Source organism: Leptodactylus fuscus, chromosome 2, assembly GCF_031893055.1.
Source record: "Leptodactylus fuscus isolate aLepFus1 chromosome 2, aLepFus1.hap2, whole genome shotgun sequence".
Lineage (NCBI taxonomy): Eukaryota > Metazoa > Chordata > Amphibia > Anura > Leptodactylidae > Leptodactylus > Leptodactylus fuscus.
The window spans coordinates 65075211-65097086 of NC_134266.1; the positions used below are offsets into that span (position 1 = coordinate 65075211).

At 43.5% G+C, this 21876-nt stretch overlaps 1 protein-coding gene across 1 annotated transcript in view; it reads right to left on the reverse strand.

Annotated features, from left to right (window-relative positions):
• Positions 1-21022, reverse strand: part of LOC142194639 (4-hydroxyphenylpyruvate dioxygenase) — a 54555-nt gene extending 33533 nt beyond the window's left edge. Inside the window, exons 1-5 of the mRNA XM_075263899.1 lie at positions 20996-21022; positions 19321-19383; positions 19034-19138; positions 18884-18926; positions 8553-8635 (exon numbers count right to left, since the gene is read on the reverse strand). Coding sequence (XP_075120000.1) covers positions 8553-8635; positions 18884-18926; positions 19034-19114 — 207 coding nt within the window. The 5' untranslated portion in view covers positions 19115-19138; positions 19321-19383; positions 20996-21022. The remainder of the gene's footprint in view (positions 1-8552; positions 8636-18883; positions 18927-19033; positions 19139-19320; positions 19384-20995) is intronic.
• Positions 21023-21876: the final 854 nt, after the last annotated feature.

Here is a 21876-nt window from a genome sequence, read left to right on the forward strand (position 1 = left end):
TGGGAGGAAGGAAGACAAGACTGTTGGGTAATAGGAGGAGAGGAGGCAGAGTCTGACTGGCTGCTGGACAATGTGCTGTAAGCGTTCTCTGACAGCCATTGCAAGACCTGTTCCTGGTTCTCGGGCCTACTAAGGTTTGTACCCTGCAGTTTAGTTAATGTGGCAAGCAACCCTGGCACTGTGGAGTGGCGCAATGCTTGCTGCCCCACAGGAGTAGGCACGGGACGCCCTGTGGCTTCACTGCTACCTTGCTCCCCAGAACCATTCCCCCGACCTCGCCCACGGCCTCGTCCACGTCCCTTTCCGGGAGCCTTGCGCATTTTGAATTCCTAGTTAGAAATTGGCACTGTATACCAGTAGTAAAAATTGTGGGTGCACGTAACCCCAATATATTCTTTGAATTCCCAGTCAGACACTGGCACTATATGGCAGTAGCAAGAAATGAGGGTATTTGTATTCCCAATATACTCTTTGAATTCCCAGTCAGACAATGGCACTGTATACCAGTAGTAAAAATTGTGGGTGCACGTAACCCCAATATATTCTTTGAATTACCAGTCAGAAACTGGCACTATATGGCAGTAGCAAGAAATGAGGGTATTTATAACCCCAATATATTCTTTGAATTCCCAGTCAGACAATGGCACTGTATACCAGTAGTAAAAATTGTGGGTGCACGTAACCCCAATATATTCTTTGAATTACCAGTCAGAAACTGGCACTATATGGCAGTAGCAAGAAATGAGGGTATTTGTATTCCCAATATACTCTTTGAATTCCCAGTCAGACAATGGCACTGTATACCAGTAGTAAAAATTGTGGGTGCACGTAACCCCAATATATTCTTTGAATTACCAGTCAGAAACTGGCACTATATGGCAGTAGCAAGAAATGAGGGTATTTATAACCCCAATATATTCTTTGAATTCCCAGTCAGACAATGGCACTGTATACCAGTAGTAAAAATTGTGGGTGCACGTAACCCCAATATATTCTTTGAATTACCAGTCAGAAACTGGCACTATATGGCAGTAGCAAGAAATGAGGGTATTTGTATTCCCAATATACTCTTTGAATTCCCAGTCAGACAATGGCACTGTATACCAGTAGTAAAAATTGTGGGTGCACGTAACCCCAATATATTCTTTGAATTACCAGTCAGAAACTGGCACTATATGGCAGTAGCAAGAAATGAGGGTATTTGTATTCCCAATATACTCTTTGAATTCCCAGTCAGACAATGGCACTGTATACCAGTAGTAAAAATTGTGGGTGCACGTAACCCCAATATATTCTTTGAATTACCAGTCAGAAACTGGCACTATATGGCAGTAGCAAGAAATGAGGGTATTTGTATTCCCAATATACTCTTTGAATTCCCAGTCAGACAATGGCACTGTATACCAGTAGTAAAAATTGTGGGTGCACGTAACCCCAATATATTCTTTGAATTACCAGTCAGAAACTGGCACTATATGGCAGTAGCAAGAAATGAGGGTATTTGTATTCCCAATATACTCTTTGAATTCCCAGTCAGACAATGGCACTGTATACCAGTAGTAAAAATTGTGGGTGCACGTAACCCCAATATATTCTTTGAATTACCAGTCAGAAACTGGCACTATATGGCAGTAGCAAGAAATGAGGGTATTTATAACCCCAATATATTCTTTGAATTCCCAGTCAGACAATGGCACTGTATACCAGTAGTAAAAATTGTGGGTGCACGTAACCCCAATATATTCTTTGAATTCCCAGTCAGAAACTGGCACTATATGGCAGTAGCAAGAAATGAGGGTATTTGTATTCCCAATATACTCTTTGAATTCCCAGTCAGACAATGGCACTGTATACCAGTAGTAAAAATTGTGGGTGCACGTAACCCCAATATATTCTTTGAATTACCAGTCAGAAACTGGCACTATATGGCAGTAGCAAGAAATGAGGGTATTTGTATTCCCAATATACTCTTTGAATTCCCAGTCAGACAATGGCACTGTATACCAGTAGTAAAAATTGTGGGTGCACGTAACCCCAATATATTCTTTGAATTCCCAGTCAGACACTGGCACTATATGGCAGTAGCAAGAAATGAGGGTATTTGTATTCCCAATATATTCTTTGAATTCCCAGTCAGACAATGGCACTGTATACCAGTAGTAAAAATTGTGGGTGCACGTAACCCCAATATATTCTTTGAATTACCAGTCAGACACTGGCACTATATGGCAGTAGCAAGAAATGAGGGTATTTGTATTCCCAATATATTCTTTGAATTCCCAGTCAGACAATGGCACTGTATACCAGTAGTAAAAATTGTGGGTGCACGTAACCCCAATATATTCTTTGAATTCCCAGTCAGACACTGGCACTATATGGCAGTAGCAAGAAATGAGGGTATTTGTATTCCCAATATATTCTTTGAATTCCCAGTCAGACAATGGCACTGTATACCAGTAGTAAAAATTGTGGGTGCACGTAACCCCAATATATTCTTTGAATTACCAGTCAGAAACTGGCACTATATGGCAGTAGCAAGAAATGAGGGTATTTATAACCCCAATATATTCTTTGAATTCCCAGTCAGACAATGGCACTGTATACCAGTAGTAAAAATTGTGGGTGCACGTAACCCCAATATATTCTTTGAATTACCAGTCAGAAACTGGCACTATATGGCAGTAGCAAGAAATGAGGGTATTTATAACCCCAATATATTCTTTGAATTCCCAGTCAGACAATGGCACTGTATACCAGTAGTAAAAATTGTGGGTGCACGTAACCCCAATATATTCTTTGAATTCCCAGTCAGAAACTGGCACTATATGGCAGTAGCAAGAAATGAGGGTATTTGTATTCCCAATATACTCTTTGAATTCCCAGTCAGACAATGGCACTGTATACCAGTAGTAAAAATTGTGGGTGCACGTAACCCCAATATATTCTTTGAATTACCAGTCAGAAACTGGCACTATATGGCAGTAGCAAGAAATGAGGGTATTTGTATTCCCAATATACTCTTTGAATTCCCAGTCAGACAATGGCACTGTATACCAGTAGTAAAAATTGTGGGTGCACGTAACCCCAATATATTCTTTGAATTCCCAGTCAGACACTGGCACTATATGGCAGTAGCAAGAAATGAGGGTATTTGTATTCCCAATATATTCTTTGAATTCCCAGTCAGACAATGGCACTGTATACCAGTAGTAAAAATTGTGGGTGCACGTAACCCCAATATATTCTTTGAATTACCAGTCAGAAACTGGCACTATATGGCAGTAGCAAGAAATGAGGGTATTTGTATTCCCAATATACTCTTTGAATTCCCAGTCAGACAATGGCACTGTATACCAGTAGTAAAAATTGTGGGTGCACGTAACCCCAATATATTCTTTGAATTACCAGTCAGAAACTGGCACTATATGGCAGTAGCAAGAAATGAGGGTATTTATAACCCCAATATATTCTTTGAATTCCCAGTCAGACAATGGCACTGTATACCAGTAGTAAAAATTGTGGGTGCACGTAACCCCAATATATTCTTTGAATTCCCAGTCAGACACTGGCACTATATGGCAGTAGCAAGAAATGAGGGTATTTGTATTCCCAATATATTCTTTGAATTCCCAGTCAGACAATGGCACTGTATACCAGTAGTAAAAATTGTGGGTGCACGTAACCCCAATATATTCTTTGAATTACCAGTCAGACACTGGCACTATATGGCAGTAGCAAGAAATGAGGGTATTTGTATTCCCAATATATTCTTTGAATTCCCAGTCAGACAATGGCACTGTATACCAGTAGTAAAAATTGTGGGTGCACGTAACCCCAATATATTCTTTGAATTCCCAGTCAGACACTGGCACTATATGGCAGTAGCAAGAAATGAGGGTATTTGTATTCCCAATATATTCTTTGAATTCCCAGTCAGACAATGGCACTGTATACCAGTAGTAAAAATTGTGGGTGCACGTAACCCCAATATATTCTTTGAATTCCCAGTCAGACACTGGCACTATATGGCAGTAGCAAGAAATGAGGGTATTTGTATTCCCAATATATTCTTTGAATTCCCAGTCAGACAATGGCACTGTATACCAGTAGTAAAAATTGTGGGTGTATATAGCCCCAATTCTATTGCTAGGGGACTTGCAGGGTATTTCTGGGGTGAAGGTGGGGGGGCACACCGTTGGAACGGGTATCGGGGTATATATCGGGTATACGGGAATACACTGACAGTGTATTCCATTCAGGATCCTGGGAAAGCTGGGTTGCGGCGATTGAGCCCGTCAGTGCCACGTTACACTGACAAGCTTCTCCCTGGAATTTAGCTCTTACAAGAGCTGTTGGTTGTCTTCTCCTTCCTATCCTAGCCTGTCCCTGCCTACCCAGAATCTAAGCCCTAGCTAGCTGGACGGAAACCTCCGTCCTCGGTGAATTGCAAGCTCAGAATGACGCGAACCTGGGCGGCGCTGTTCTTTTAAATTAGAGGTCACATGTTTTCGGCAGCCAATGGGTTTTGCCTACTTTTTTCAACGTCACCGGTGTCGTAGTTCCTGTCCCACCTACCCTGCGCTGTTATTGGAGCAAAAAAGGCGCCAGGGAAGGTGGGAGGGGAATCGAGTAATGGCGCACTTTACCACGCGGTGTTCGATTCGATTCGAACATGCCGAACAGCCTAATATCCGATCGAACATGAGTTCGATAGAACACTGTTCGCTCATCTCTACATGGGAACAGAATTGGCGCTAAAAATCTACTCACCCCATCCGTCCTTTTCCTGACAACATCTATCTAAGTAGAGTTGGAAATTTTGGTATGTCATAAAGTAGTTCTATGGGGCTGTAAGTGGGTAGATTGGAGTAAGGGCTCATGGACAATTCTTGATAGTGATGGATACGGGTGCTAAGGAGCTTAATCCACCTTAGTGAGGTTAGAGGTAATCTGTGGGTCTCCTTGGTTTATGGACCAGATGGAAGCTGCAATCTCAATACTGATGCCAGTGCTTAAGGGCCCCCTAAGGTTTCTGGGCCCTGCACCCTCTCAAGTTATGTCATGTCTAGGGTCATCTTTCAATATATGCCTAGAAATCCTCCAGCACAAACATCATTAGCCAGATATATGAAAATCCTTTTTTTTTGTTTTTTTGGCATACCGGTACATTCAGTCAGGATCCCTTTGCTAAAAGAGCAAAATTTCACTTCTTTTTAATACAACCGTATGTCAAAAAATCTCCTGGAGTATATAAAAAATATATCCATAGTCTCGTTTTACTCAATGGAGGCCAATATAGAGTCCTTTTGGGCAATATTAGGCCCTTATTAAGTCTACGTCTCATTTAAGTACTACATATCATATACTATTTGGACATGGGAGCCTATAGGCATCGTACACCAGAAGCATCCTAAGACCCATGTGATGGCTGCAGGCTACACTGTAACACTTTTCTGGGTTGGGTGACAATATACATAGCACTGTCAATTGCTTATCATGTTTTACAACCTGTCTAAAGATGGCCATTCAGATTTAGTAGCTGTTGACCCATAAACTTGTATACTTTCATTGAACCTTCTCTCCCCGAGGCATCGGAAGGCTGTAAAGATGGCAGGATCTGTCAAACAGTCTAATGTGCATAGCTAGATCAAGAATTTATGTTAGGACGCTATGTGCTAGCTGACATGTCTGTAATTTACTGTACTGACCTTATATGCCATGCATGGCAAACACTGGAGGATATTTGGGGTAATATTAGGTTAATCCAGCAGGCAAAAAGATTTCTCAATCGCTGTACAATGAAAAAGAAGAATCGGGCTGAGAGTAGGGAGTCATGTGTGTCCTACCTATAGGAAAGCTCCATGGCTTTGGGGTCCCTAGTGTAGGTTGGGATTGGATTCTGGCTTCTTTAGCCTACAGACTGTCTAGGAGAGAGAACAGCATTCCTGCCATGGGCTTTGCCATACAAGCTTTTCATTTTTTGTCTTCTCCGTGCATGTCGCCTCCTCCTCCTCATTCCATTAGCTTATTTGATTTGGCCTGTGATGTCACTGATCTCAGCACTTTGCTCACTCTTTTGCAAACAGTCTTTTTGTCAGATTAAACAAGCCAGCCTTTCAAAGCACCGTCATGTTTGTTCTTACATTAAACTCTAACTACAGTTCATGCGTCTCACATTACAACCGCTGTCGTTACTACTGAGGTCACATACTTAGATCACATAGAATTTTTTGTTTTTTTTAGTTATAGTTTATTCATGAGTCATGTGGAAATTTTCCAAAATTAAGGAAAATTGTAGCAAATAAAAATCCAACTTGACGTGTGAATGAACCCTTAAAGATTCACAGTGTAGGGCTGGGACAACATGTTGTGAAAACACTACAGCAGAAAATCCTGCATTTTACAGGACCTGTATAGTGGGGGGGATTCTGGCTAATCCCATCCACATGTTGCAGAAAAAAATCTGCAGCAGATAAGATGCATTTTACAAACTGCCCCAATTTTTGAAAATCGCAGCATGTCAATTATACCGGTGGAAATGCTGCCATTTTCCGTATTGGTATAATAGGGGTAGAAAGTCTGCAGAGGAAAACTCTGCAAAATTGCAATGAAAAATGCGCTGCATTTCGATATGTGGGGTTTTAGCCAAAGGGAGTCTTCACACGGAGTTACGCTCCGCTCATTCTGAACGTAAAACTCGTGAACACGTAACTTGATTGAGCACGTAAAAACCAGATCCCATTGATTTCTATGGGTGCCAGCATACACGCGCTACCCATTGAAATCAATAGGAGGCTTTTTTAAGCTATTGCTTTCAATGTGATACGCGCATATGCCGGCACCCATAGAAATCAATGGGATCTGGTTTTTACGCGGTCATTCTGAATAAGTTTACGTTGAGTGGAGCGTAACTCCGTGTGAAGGCTCCCTATGGGATGATTTTAAAAATCAGGAAACCTTCCAGAAGAAGTGGATTGCTACTAAATACCTGCCACGACATTCTGGATTGCAGACCCCCTGTGCCTCTCTCATGTGGGCTCTTAGTTTTGGAACTACTATTCATTTACACTTTAACTAGTGATGTGGCATCAGTACACCCAACTTCTGACTAGTACTAGTACTGTATTTTGCAATTTTGTAACTTTATAATAATTAGTAACAAATTTACTGAAGTTAAAATGGTGAAATTGATATAAGTGATATTATTAATACATGATTCTAATTCCTACAAAGTTAAAGGCCTCATTCACATCTGCATTGGTAATCGCTTGGGGACCCCCTGATAGGAGTACCAAACGCATTGGCAAGCGGTGAGCAGTGAAAGCACACGGACCCCATACACTATAATAGGGTCCGTGTGCTCTCTGCGCACTGCCCACATGAATCATGCGGACAGGAAAGTACTTCATGAATACTTTCATGTCCTCATGATTCGTGCGGTCATGATTCCTTGCGGACTCCCCCAACAGATTACCAAACGCAAATATGAACCAAGTTTTTAAAACGTTGCTTTTTTTGTTGCAGATTTTACTGCTAAGGCCCCACATAGTTGGCCGCAGTAAAAAAGTGCTGCGGGAACAACCGCAGTGGCAACCATGAACTTTCTGCTTCAATTAGAACTATAGGGAAACTACTGGCAGTTTTGGAAATAACAGCGTGTCCGCAGCATGTATTTTTCCGCATGGTGTGGATGGGATTCGCTCTTGCAGTGACTGTCATCTTGAAGAGACTTTACGCCACCTGGGGCCTCGGCCTCCTGTGGTTTTTGAACCAAATCCAGGACCCAATTTATCAGCAGGGAGGAGTATAAAAGCTTCCTATATATGTCCCATTCCTGTTAAAGCAACTATTGGCTTTAGCTCAAAGAAATCTGCACCAACAAGCAGCATTTCAGCAACATGAGGTCTTAGCCTAAGATGTAAGTTGTGATCAAGAGCTACGGTCATAGCATGTTACAAGTTAATGTAGTCTAAGGCAATTAATTTCAATGTATTCATTTACACATCTGCTTTTTTCAAAGATTGTTGGTCTGCAAAAATATGCGGAAGGGTCTTTTTTTTTTTTCAAGGGAAAAATCTCATCAATGTAAATCTATGGGTCAGTGGAAACATTTGAAGATAAGTAAGATGATACATAATGCCATTGGCCAGCCTGTTACCAAAGACAGAGCATTGGAATCCCCCGCGAAAGAGCTTCAGCCTGCACACTCGGTCATGTGCATGAGGTCCTAGTATCTAAGCCTGGTCTACACAGTGTTAGACAAAGGCCCCGCGTAGCGAGCTGTGACAAAAAAGGTTTCTTCTTTCCTATAGGTAAACCATCAGCCTTTCTGTAGGTATAATTGACATACTGTGATTTCCAAAATGGCAACAGTTTTGGAAATTGCAGTGTGTCCCCTGCGCATATTTTTTCACAATGAGCTAGAATCCCATTCACTTTGCAGAGACTGTAAAACATTGCGTTTTTTTTCCCATTTACACTATGTGGGTGCCTGGTCTAAACAGAATTTTTTATTACTTTTACATAAAACTATATATTTAAAATAAACTTACCTGAAACAAAAAATCACAGTCTTCGACCTGAAAAGCGACATCCTTTACACCATCGCCATGTTTGATTAAATGCTGGCCCATTTCTGATTGAAAAAATAAATAAAAAAAACAACTATACAGTGAGGTATTTGGTAGCTTTTAGTATAAACTACATTAGGATTTACAAAGAAGAGTCAAAGTGAGTTGTTTATCTAGTGTTTCATGTTCAATATGAACTGAGTACATAGAACATGTCTGCACGCGTCCTTCTTACATACCTAAATGGTGGTCAGTTATCATTTTACAATGTATGTGTCATCTGATCCATACCTAGATGTCAAAAACCTACCCAAAAGAGAGATTACTAGGGAGGGAGATTCCTATGTCAATGGATTGATTGGAAAAGCAAATGTAGAAGTCCAACATGTTTTTCAAATATTAAATATTTCATGTGCACCAAACGTTTTGAACAACCTTTGATTTATTGATGTAATTTTGTGATATAAATGCATTTATACTATTTAGGCTCTGCACTGTCAGGGGGGCGGTGACAGGCAGCAGCAGGTAAGGGGTGTGACACTGGCTGCTTCTGATTGGAGGTGGCAATCAGATGGTACTTTCATGGTACTTTCTAAGCCATAAAATTTATAAGTTTCAATTGCAGTTTTTTTTTCTCATAACAAGAGTCAATAGTATTTTTATTTCTCTGCTTATTGTATGATATATAGATAGATATCTCTATATGCCAATTGTTATGTCAGTCCAGGTAGCTGCAACGGGGCTAAGGAATAGCAGTAGGGAATCTCGCCCTGCACTACTCCCACTAGCTATCCCGGTCCCTGCCTCACGGGTGTGGGTCGGCTGTACTCAGGCTAAGCCTGACCCCGACAGCTCCTCTTTCACTGATACCGTAGGCCTAGAGGGAAGTGGGAGAAGGAATGCCCTATAAGATCTCTAGGGACTGGAGACTAAAGGGGGTCACCCCTAACGAACAAGTGAAGCTGCTACTGACAGGGACTGACAAGGGTGTGCGCTGACTAACAACACAAGCAGCACACAGGAAAAATGTGGGAAAGGATTCCCCCAAACCAATATGGGAAGGAACCTTACACTAGGAAACAAACACAGGGAAACTGAGTAGAAATCAAAGGATAAGGCAATTCACTCACACAGTCAATAATACACAGAGGGAGGATTGATGAACACAGAAGGGAAAACACACAAACCAACTCGTTCACCCAAACCTCCCAAAAACCAACCACGGAACTTCCTCTATCCAAGATAACCACCTACTCCTCCTGCTAAGGCCTAGCTCTGTAAAGCGACACTCAGCACAGAACCATGGGAGGCATGGGTTTAAATACAGAGTAGAGACCACTCCTCCCAGGTGCAAATGGGAGGACAGACTAATCAACCAGGAAATCAAGCTGCCTACCAGCAGTGCGCGCGTGCAAGTCAGAAGGTGTGCACCAATACCCACGACAGGACAACCCCGCAGCGCCAGGATGCCACCCCAGACACTGCGCAGCCAAAAACTCCCCAGGTAAGAAAAGTAGAAAGTAATGAACCAAAATACTCCTAACAGGATCCTCCCCTCAAGGAGAAGACTCCGGATTCTCTAGGAGCATCCTTCTTCGGGAACTCCTTGTGGAATTTCTCCACGAGTCTGGGGGCTGACATATCCGACTCCAGGACCCAAGAATTATCCTCAGGACCGTATCCCTTCCATGCCACCAGATACCGTAGCTTCCCCCGAACATATTTGCTATCCAGAACTCGGGATATCTCATACTCCCCGGACTCAGAAACTGGTGGAACCTTAACTGGAGACGTTCCCTTCTTGGCCTTCTTTAACAAGGAGACATGGAACACCCGGTTTATCTTCCACCTTTTAGGTAGTTGCAGCTGCGCCGCCACTTCATTTACCATCTTGATGATCTTAAAAGGACCCACAAACCTGGGACCCAGCTTCTTGCTAGGAACCTTCAACCTGATATTCTTGGTGGACAACCAAACTATCTCACCAGGGAAGAACTGCAACTCTCCTCTCTTCCGATCCGCCTGGACCTTAGCCTGGTGCGACGCCCGCACCAGATTCTCTCGGATACGGGACCATACCCCTTGCAGCTTTTTAGAAAATAGCTCCTCCTCCAGAACTGGGGAAGAAATGGAAGAAAATACTCCGAAAACAGGATGTCTACCACCGGAGCAAAAAAAAAGGTGTGGTACCTGTGGCATTGGAATCATGGTTGTTTAGGGAAAATTCTGCCAGGGGGAGAAAGGCAGCCCAATTATTCTGGTTCTCTCGAACAAAACACCTCAAAAACTGTTCCACATCCTGATTCTTCCTCTCTGTTTGTCCGTTAGACTCTGGGTGAAACCCGGAGGAAAACGACAGTGTAACTCCCAACCTGCTGCAAAAAGCCTGCCAGAATTTAGCCACAAATTGCGGTCCCCTGTCCGAAACTATCTCCTCAGGAAGACCATGCAACCTTACAATTTCTTTAATAAACGCCTCTGATAGTGTCTTGGCACATAGCAGCCTGGAAAACAGGATCAAATGGCACATTTTCGTGAAGCGGTCAACGACTACCCAAATGACCGTGAAACCCTTAGACACCGGAAGGCCCGTGATGAAATCCATAGACAGATGAGTCCAAGGTGCCTTAGGAGGTTCCAATGGATGTAGAAGACCGTGGGGACGGGTATGCGACGCCTTGGCTCTTGCACAGACCGAACAATTTTGAACAAACTGCAAGACATCCTTACTCCACCCTGGCCACCAAAAATTCCTAGACACCAATCTCATGGTCTCTGAAACCCCCGGGTGACCAGCAAGAACCGACTCGTGACACTCCCTCAGGAGACTTTGTCGGAGAGTAGTTGGGACAAAAAGCTTGTTTCTAGGTATCTTGGAAGGTGCAGCGTGTTGCGCTTCGATCAAGGCCTTCTCCAATTTCGCGCCCAATACTGCTACCACTACTCCATCCCCAAGAATAGTGGCAGGCGCCTCTCGTTCCTCCTCAGTCGACATATACCGGGATAAAGCATCAGCCTTAACATTCTTTGTACCCGGCACATAAGTCACGATAAAATGGAACCGCGCAAAAAATAGAGCCCATCTGGCCTGCCGTGCATTTAATCTCTTCGCCGACCCAAGATAAACCAAATTCTTGTGGTCAGTAAATACCTGGACTGGCCTTCTGGCCCCCTCCAGGAAATGACACCAATGTTCGAACGCTAGTTTTATTGCCAGTAGTTCCCTATCTCCGATGTCATAATTCCGTTCCGAGGCAGAGAATTTCTTAGAAAAGAAGGCACAGGGATGCGTACCCTCCTCGAACTCCTGAGAAAGTACTGCTCCCACCCCCACCGAGGAGGCATCCACCTCCACTCGGAAGGCCAACCTCTCATCCGGCTGTCTCAAAATGGGAGCGGACGAGAATCGCTTCTTCAGTTCTTCAAACGCAGCTAGCGCCTCTGGCGACCACTTAGCACAGTCAGCCCCCTTCTTAGTCAAGTCCGAGATAGGTTTCACAACCTCAGAAAATCCCTTGATAAACTGGCGATAATAGTTGGAGAACCCCAAGAACCGTTGGACCGCCTTTAGGTTCTCGGGTCGCGGCCACTCCAAGACTGCCCTGACTTTCTCAGGGTCCATCTCGAATCCCTTTTCCGATAGGATATAGCCAAGGAAACATAATTTATTGACCGCGAACACACATTTCTCCAGCTTAGCACTTAATTGGTTAACCCTCAGGAGATCTAAAACCTCTCTCACTCTCTCCCAATGAGTCTCCAAATCCGGGGTGTAAATGAGTATATCGTCCAGATAGACCACAACCCCCCTCCCTATGACGGCACTTAGTACATCATTAATAAAATTCTGAAAAAACGCAGGCGCATTGGTTAGACTGAAAGGCATCACAAGATTCTCAAAGTGTCCTAGGGGTGTGTTAAACGCTGTTTTCCACTCATCCCCCTTTTTGATTCTCAGCAAGTTATACGCCCCACGTAAATCTATTTTACTAAACCAGCGGGCTCCCGTAATCTGGCTGAATAGATCCGAGATCAACGGAATGGGATAGGGATTCCGCACCGTGATTTTGTTAATCTCCCTAAAATCCAAACAAGGGCGCAACCCTCCATCTTTCTTCTTTACAAAGAAAAACCCCACTGCTACTGGGGACTTAGATGGGCGAATATGCCCCACCTCTAGACTCCCCTCAATATACTCTTTGAGCGCCTCCCTCTCCGGAATAGTGAGATTGTACAACCGTGTCTTGGGTAGCACTGCATTTGGTATAAATTTAATCGAGCAATCATAGGTGCGATGTGGTGGTAATGTCTTGGCTGCCCTTTCCTCAAAGACCTCCCTGAACTCACATATTTCTTGAGGCAAATTGTCTATAGACAAAGACATAACGGATATGGGCAGACATCGACCATTACACCCCTGCCCCCAAGAAACTACTGACTCGGTCTCCCAGTTGATAATAGGGTTATGCTGCTTCAGCCAGGGCCACCCCAACACTACTTGTGCTGGTAACTTAGACAACAAGAACAAGTCAATCTCTTCCCTGTGGCCACCCACAATAAACTCCAGACCCTCCACCTGTTTGGAGATGACAGCTTGCTGTAGAGGGGTCTTATCAATAGCCCACACCGGTATCTGAGACTTCAAGACCAAAGGACTCACCCTTAATTGCTCACAAAACTCTGAGTCAATAAGGTTGACTGCCGAACCACAATCAACCAAAATCCGGCACTTCTGCCCATTTACCCATCCTTCAAGGGTCAACCCGGCAGTCTGAGTACAGGAAATATGCACACCTCCCTCCTTAGTAGGTTTTCTCCCTTTACCCTCAATAGACCTGGGGTTATTACTCTCCTTGGCGAACCATTCTCTGGAGGGGCATACCCTTGCTACATGTCCCATCCCTCCACACACAAAACAGCGTACTGTGCGGGACCCTTCACTCTTGGGTCTAGCACTTCGCACAGTGGCCCCAATCTGCATGGGTTGGTCCCCCGGGTCCTCTCTAAAAACAGAGAATTGAGGAGGGCTAAGCCCCCCAGGACTCTTGTCTCCACGCTCCCGGAGGCGCCGTCCAACTCTAATTGCCAGCTGCATGGCCTCATCTAGATCTCCCGGAACAGGGTGAGAAACTAGATGGTCTTTAACCTGGTCCGAGAGCCCTGTCTCAAACTGACTAAGTAGAGCGGGGTCATTCCAGTGTACTTCTGCTGCCCACCTACGAAACTCTGTGCAATATTTCTCTATAGCGTGATCCCCTTGCACCACACGTCGTAGGTTATACTCAGCCGTGCGTACCCTGTCTGGGTCGTCATACAGTAACCCCATTGTGGAGAAAAACGCCTCTACAGTTAGTAAGCAAGCTGAGTCGGCTGGTAACGAATGTGCCCAGATGAGGGGATCATCTCTCAATAAAGTAATAATAATCCCAACTCTCTGTACCTCAGAACCGGAGGAAAACGGCCGTAGCCGGAAATACAAAAGACAGTCCTTTTGAAATCGGAAAAAATCTGACCTCTTACCTCGGAAGGGTTCAGGTAAGCTGACTTTTGGCTCCAGAGGCCGACCCACAGGGGCGCTACTCACCTGCCTCTGTATGCCCTCCACCTGAGAGGCTGTGTGTTGAGCCAATTGCTGTAACTGAGATACGCCAGAAGCTTGGATGGCATCCATTCGTAGCTTGATCCCCTCCATCTCAGTGGAAATCTGCTGCACCGCCTGGTACAACTGTTTCAGGTCCGTCATAATGCAAACGAACCTTTTTTTTTTTTTTTTACCGGCTGAGTGTACTGTTATGTCAGTCCAGGTAGCTGCAACGGGGCTAAGGGATAGCAGTAGGGAATCTCGCCCTGCACTACTCCCACTAGCTATCCCGGTCCCTGCCTCACGGGTGTGGGTCGGCTGTACTCAGGCTAAGCCTGACCCCGACAGCTCCTCTCTCACTGATACCGTAGGCCTAGAGGGAAGTGGGAGAAGGAATGCCCTATAAGATCTCTAGGGACTGGAGACTAAAGGGGGTCACCCCTAACGAACAAGTGAAGCTGCTACTGACAGGGACTGACAAGGGTGTGCGCTGACTAACAACACAAGCAGCACACAGGAAAAATGTGGGAAAGGATTCCCCCAAACCAATATGGGAAGGAACCTTACACTAGGAAACAAACACAGGGAAACTGAGTAGAAATCAAAGGATAAGGCAATTCACTCACACAGTCAATAATACACAGAGGGAGGATTGATGAACACAGAAGGGAAAACACACAAACCAACTCGTTCACCCAAACCTCCCAAAAACCAACCACGGAACTTCCTCTATCCAAGATAACCACCTACTCCTCCTGCTAAGGCCTAGCTCTGTAAAGCGACACTCAGCACAGAACCATGGGAGGCATGGGTTTAAATACAGAGTAGAGACCACTCCTCCCAGGTGCAAATGGGAGGACAGACTAATCAACCAGGAAATCAAGCTGCCTACCAGCAGTGTGCGCGTGCAAGTCAGAAGGTGTGCACCAATACCCATGACAGGACAACCCCGCAGCGCCAGGATGCCACCCCAGACACTGCGCAGCCAAAAACTCCCCAGGTAAGAAAAGTAGAAAGTAATGAACCAAAATACTCCTAACACCAATCCATTGTATGCTTAGAAAATGTATTTTTATGCATAAAATACATAATATAGAGTTATCGCTATATACCAGTATGTTGTGTAGAGAAAGTATAATACTACTGAAGCTGGTATGAAAAAAACTCCTATTGAAACTAATAGTATGTGGCTCAGTAGGATGACAGCGCTAGTGATGAAACTAATAGAGTCTGTGGCTTAGTTAGTAGGGTGACAGCCTTGAATGCTTCTTATCTTGGGTTCAAGCCCGAACACCTAATAAAAAAAAACTAAGTAAGGCCGGGGCCCCACGGGACATAAACGCCGTGATTTGCCCGCGGCGGAAATGCTGCGGTAAAAATCTCGGTGTTTTACAGTGCAAGCAAAGGGGATGGGATTCATGCCCACTTTGTGGAAAAAAAACACAGTGCAGACACACTGCGATTTGCAAAGCCGTTGCAGCTTTGCAAATCGCAGCATGTCAATTATATCTACGGAAACGCCGGCGGTTTTCCTGTTGATATAATGTTACGAGAAAGTCTGCAGAGGAAAACTCTGTGAACTTTCTCTTAAAAGCGCTGCGGAAAGAACTGCGATGCGTGGGGCCTTAGCCTAAAACTTCACATTGACAAGGGATCTCTGGGTATTGTCCTCATTAATATTAACTGCACTGAAGTAATGTCACAATGCAGTAAATACTGGACAGGAGACAGAAACTGGACGGGGGACAGAAACCCGGCAGCCAGTTTTCAAACCAATGGGATGCAAAGTGTCCGTCCGTGAGCGCCTTCTACCTCTCCACGGCGAAACCAGTTTTTTTTAACCAGACACAACATGCTGGACATGCAGGACTTTGTGTCCAGTTAAAACAAAAAAAAAAAATGGTTTCGCAGCACAAGATGCACACGGGTGGACACTTTGCAAACCCATTTAAGTGAATTGGTTTGAAAACTGACTGCCGAGTTTGTTTCCATCTCCAGTTTCTCAGGCAGAAGGCAAAAATCCGCAAAGCGAAGACCGGGCGCTGGTGTGAACCCACCCTTAGTTGCTGCCTGCTGAAAATGATTATTCATTAGGTGATGGGATCGGGAAACCTAGGTGTGCTGACATGTCTGCATTATCTTTCAGCTACTATGAACAATGTCTGCCCACCAGGAATAATCTGCGATTACTTTTACTGGAGAATGCAGAAACCGGGCACAGGTGTGAACCCGCCCTTACACAGGAAATTGGGGAGGGGGGAGTCATTTTCAAATGCTTCCAGAGGTCTATCATGACACAGTGTGTAAAAAATATTTATATATATATATATATATATATATATATATATATATATATATATATACACACTTCCTACTTCCTGGCGCCCTTAGTGGCTGCCTCGATACAGGACTCCAAGCTGGGAGCAACCTTTATCTTTCCTTTCTCACTCTTTTTCTCTGTATTTTCAAGAATCCTGTAACCAAGCAAACTAGCACTATGAATTAGCAACTATAAATCGAATGGAAGACCATGTCTCGTATTTTGTTTCTATTGTAAAGCATGGACAATGACTCAAGACCTGGTTCAGCTGGTTTCCTGTGTGTACACATGTGCTTGTTACCATCCCCCCAGGAGCTAAGGACAGCATGGACACCATGCGGAATGGAGGAGAAACCTACATGGAAGTGTGGACTTCTTCTTTCAAGGAGATGATTTTTGGTGTCTATTGCTGATGTGTGAAGATGCTACAGCTGACTGGTATTTCTTTCTTTTACTGTGGACACGTGGGACTCTGTTACAGCCTGGGAACCTACCATCACCCACCTACCCCAGGAGTTATGGAAGCTTGGCAAGAGAGCAGCACCCTGTCTACCTGGATGGCTTCAGACCTCTCTGGGCAGTAGAACACAGTGGTAAGAGGAAAGGAGGAGGAGGAGGAGGGCTTGTGATGAAAGACATTTGGGGCATTTCTTGTGGTTAATGGACAATAGTGCTGATACAAGATACCAAACTATCAGCTGTGAGCAGGAGATCTCACTACGTACCAAAGAACTACCACATGTTATCATGATAGCTGCATATGTCCCCCACCTCTGCAAAAATGTTTTCTGCTTGTTATATCTACATGCTGTGACCCCCCCCCCCTCGTGTCCTCCAACCACAGTCGGCTGTATTATTATTATTAACATCACTCCACACAGAGAACTAAATGATCCTGCAGTGTGTCTGTGTTTCTTTCTTTTTTAGTTGCTATGATTCCTAGGATTTCTCTATCTGCCATGAGCTTGTATGTGTTTCTCTCTTGTTATATACTACTGTACCATCTATGAAACTGTATCACTGAAATTTCCCCATTGTGGGACTATTAAAGGATTATCTTATCTTATCTTATAAAGACAAAAATAAAAAAAAGTCACTACCGCAGCCACATCACAGGTTCTAGCTCTACTCAAATGACATAACACTATGTGTCACCTACATAAAAATGAATGTGTTGGAGAGGAAAAACTATTTAAAAAAAAACATGAAAAATGTGATGAAGAGATAAGTTTTCCTTTCTTTTTTTCCCCCCCAGATACTAAAAAAAGCATGCAGAAAAATGACATAAAAATTATTTCAGTGACCTAAATGAAAATGTTATAGCCACACAAAACATAATATACACAAAAAAAATAATGTGAAAATGTGTGCACTCTTGAACCAGGTAAAATGGCCAAGCCCTGATGTGGTTACAGAATTTACTTGTATATATAGGTGACTTATCAGGATTACCCTTGGTTCACATCTGCGTTCGGTAATCTGTTCAGGAAGTCCGCATTGGGCCCCAACGGACTACCAAACGCGCTGGCAAGCGGTGTGCAGTGAAAGTACATGGGTCCCATAGACTATAATGGGGTCCGTGTGCTTGCCACGCACTGCCTGCACGAATCATGCGGACAGGAAAGTAGATTATGAAGTACTTTCCTGTCCGCATGTTCCCTGTGGAGTCTATGGGGTCCGTGTGCTTTCACTGCACACCGCTTGCTAGAGTGTTTGGTATTCTGTTCGGGGGATTCCCCATGCGGACTCCCCAAACGGATTACTAAAAGCAGATGTGAATCAAGGGTAAGCTTTTATTTGTGCACATGAGAAATAACATTACAAAAAACTGTCAGTTTTCCTTGAACTTGGCTTCAGATAAAGAAGGAGACTAGCTGATATGATGTTTTCCATGCACAACACGCCTAGAGAGAAAGAGATCCCGCTCCCTTGCCTCTATCTATCACAGCATGGAGGACATTATACAGCAGTACTAAGCAGTGTCACTGGGATGAGACAGAAACACACAATTCTAGCATTCAGGTTATTTACAGGTCTGAGGAATACATTGGATGTCTAAATTATAACTGTTTGTACATAGAAAACAAGTCACATAAAGGTTCAAAGCCAGGTATCCCATCCTCGTTAATCTGCAAGCAATGGATGTATAAAAAAAAAAAAACAGGTATGCAATAATTGTCTGATCAGTGGGAGTCTGAACACTGGGACCCTCATCAATCATAACAACAGGGTCTGATGTCCCATATACATGTAGGCGCTGATAACGCTTGCTACTACATATAATGCAATGGCACAGCAATGTGCAACCTGCTACTGTATTTCTACACATTGGACCCCTATTTTCAAGGTGTCAGCCCCTCCACCGATCAGACAGTCAATCCTTATAAATACATCACCTTCAGATTGTCTTACCTAGATTTCCTGGATTTAGTGGAGATTGAAAAATAAAAAATATCTGTAGGAAGAAAGCACATTAAGGAAAAAGAGATAAATAATCAGAATTAAGAAGCAAATCCTTAGGATGGGTCATCAGTAATAAATCGGTGGGGGAGGGGTACTTACCTTGTTTTGCTTGATAACATGAGATACCACATCCCGACTGCCTGTCTCTAATCCTTGGTAGGCATAAGGTTCAAATCCCATCTTATTACAATAGTATGCTGCAGCCTGCAAGGAGATGGCCACAATCATGTACAGACTGAATTCAATTGCCTTTAACGTTATTTACCTTATTAGTTCTGGAATAGTTATTTGACATGGATTTTTAATTAGAAATGTTCTACCAAAGGACATCCAATCGCTGTATAATTGATCCATAACATGTGTGGTCTAGTAATTATTGAACATACCTGTTTTGCGTTTCCAACCCAGAATGTGAGATGATGGAAGCTTAGAAAGCGACCTCTTTCATGCTGAAAAATAATGATAAAAATATTATTAGAAATAGAATGCGCTACTTTTAACAAAAAACGTAATTATTGAATGTTTTATGTTTAACTGCATAAAGGGCGTCTACAGTCTGTCCTATTATAGAGGTGTTATCTTACATTGTAATACATTTTGTGATGACGATGACATGAATGCTGAAAAGTGGAACAGGATAGTGTACAGAGCAAGAATTGTCAGAGTATTATTAGGCTTAGTGGCCAGTGTGAAAACTGCATGATGTCAGGATATTGTTTACATGTAGATAATGCCGTGGTAAATTAAAATAATCGTAAATTCATAAAAAATAGGTTTATCCATTGGTTTTTCCCATAAGGACTGCCTGCTGTACATTCACACACAGAGATTATTGGTCTTGAAAGGGGTTGTCCCTTGCAAACAAGCCCTGTCCATGTCCCCTATAAGGTCATAGGGATATTATAGAGCAAAATCCCATTGAGGCTGAGGCCCCACGTAGCAAGCTGCAGCTAAAAAACACTTGTGCCGCCATATTTTCCGCAGTGCTCTTAACAAAAACTCAACAGAGTTTTCTTCTGCAGACTTTCTGTCACTATTATATGTATACAGAAACCGCCATCGTCTCTGTAGCTATAATTGACAGTCTGTGATTTATAATAACGCAACGGTTTTTGAAATTGCAACATTTCCGTTGCGGATGTTTTTCTGCAATGTGTGGATGAGATTCCCATCTACTTTGCAGATACTGGCTGGTCATGAATGCTCTGGGCCCGCCTGGTTGGGACTTTTCCGGCAAAATCAGCCGTTTACCAGGGAAGTTAGTTTGCCGGGTCACCAGGGCAGCTCCAAAGAGGTTGTTTCTGATGAGACAACTTTACAATTGGCCCATAAATTGGTAAGTCCGCCACATAGATGATTGAAGCATTTACTACTTCTGTTTACAACATATTTGTCGCTGTAATAAAGATATGTTCACACATGCTGGATTTTTTTGCAGAAATTTCAGCAACTGTAAATATGTTCCCTTTTGCTCACAGTTGCTGGGGAACAAATTTTTTTTTTTTTTAAAATGTAGATTGTGAGCCGTACACAGAGCTCACAATGTACATTTTATCCCTATCGGAATGTCTTTTTGGAATATGGGATGGAAATCCATGCAAACACGGGGAGAACATACAAACTTCACGATCTGTGCCCCAGGTGAAGAGCTAGTGGTGCCGGTACTGTAACTCTTCACCATCACAAGGGCGTTCCTGACAGTCAGGAACGCTCTTCTTCACAGCAGCGCCTATAGCGCTGTCTATAGACGAGTACTGGGGGAGGCGGTCCTCCCCGCTCTCACTGTACAGCGCTATAGGCGCTGCTGTGAAGAAGAGCGTTCCTGCTGTGAAGAAGAGCATTCCTGACTGTCAGGAACGCCCTTCTGACGGTAAAGAGCTACGGTACCGGCACCAATAGCTCTTCACCTGGGGTACATATCGTGAAAGCTGACAGTGCGGCTTTCTAGTGGTGATGAAAGGTCCTCTTTAAAGGTTCCAACCAATGAATTAGAGGGGATGTCCACCTACTGCTTATAACATTAAATTATAATCTTAACTGTATTCTCATAAATCATATTACCTTTTCCCCTTTGTCAGTGTAAGAAGTCTGAAAGACAAGAAAACAAATATCTTCATTTAGACTTAATTCATACAAAATTTACAAAGTGATTATAATAATGGGAAAAAACACATCATGTATATTTTGGAACAAGTCTTTATTATTTTAATACAATGAACAGATCAGTTGAAAATATTGTACTGTATCCTCCGAGAAAAGGCAGAATTCCAGTATTAATGGATAGGTGATCGGTGAGAGTCAGACTGGGGGAACCCCCACTTTTATCCAAAATAAGGGTCCTATGTCCCCCATACTCCTCAGCCCAAGCGGAGGTCGAGACTGAACAATATTCCTCAAATATGAGACTGAGGAATATTGACTCCTTCAGTCTTACAGACAGTGCTTAAATTGGGAAAAAATTTTAGGGGGAACTCTGGAATAATTAACCCCCCTCACCCACCGACAATGTTACTTACCTCTCCTGGGCTCCGGCATACTTCCAGCTGATGTCGGCCATCTTCAATGACGGAGGAGACATCAATCGAGCCAGGCTTGCGTTGCGCGCATAAGGACGCAAGCTTGGCCCATGTGACGTCTGTGATGTCATCAAGTAGGTCCAAAGCCTTCAGGATCCAGGAGAGGTAAGTAGCAGTGTTTTTTATGTTCCCTTGACGCTCCTTACCCTCTGATCATTATACTCTGGGGTCTGAAAAGATCCCCGGCTATAATGATAGCATTGTTTGTGGGGTTCTTTATACCGGAACGCTGAAAGACAGTTTGTCTGAGCCCTAACGCATTCCAGGCCAATATAAGCACTGCGCACAGGGATTGAATGCAGCAGCAGTACACGTGTTTAACCACCTTTAATACAAGAAATGCAGAAGTGTATTAAAAATGCTCCA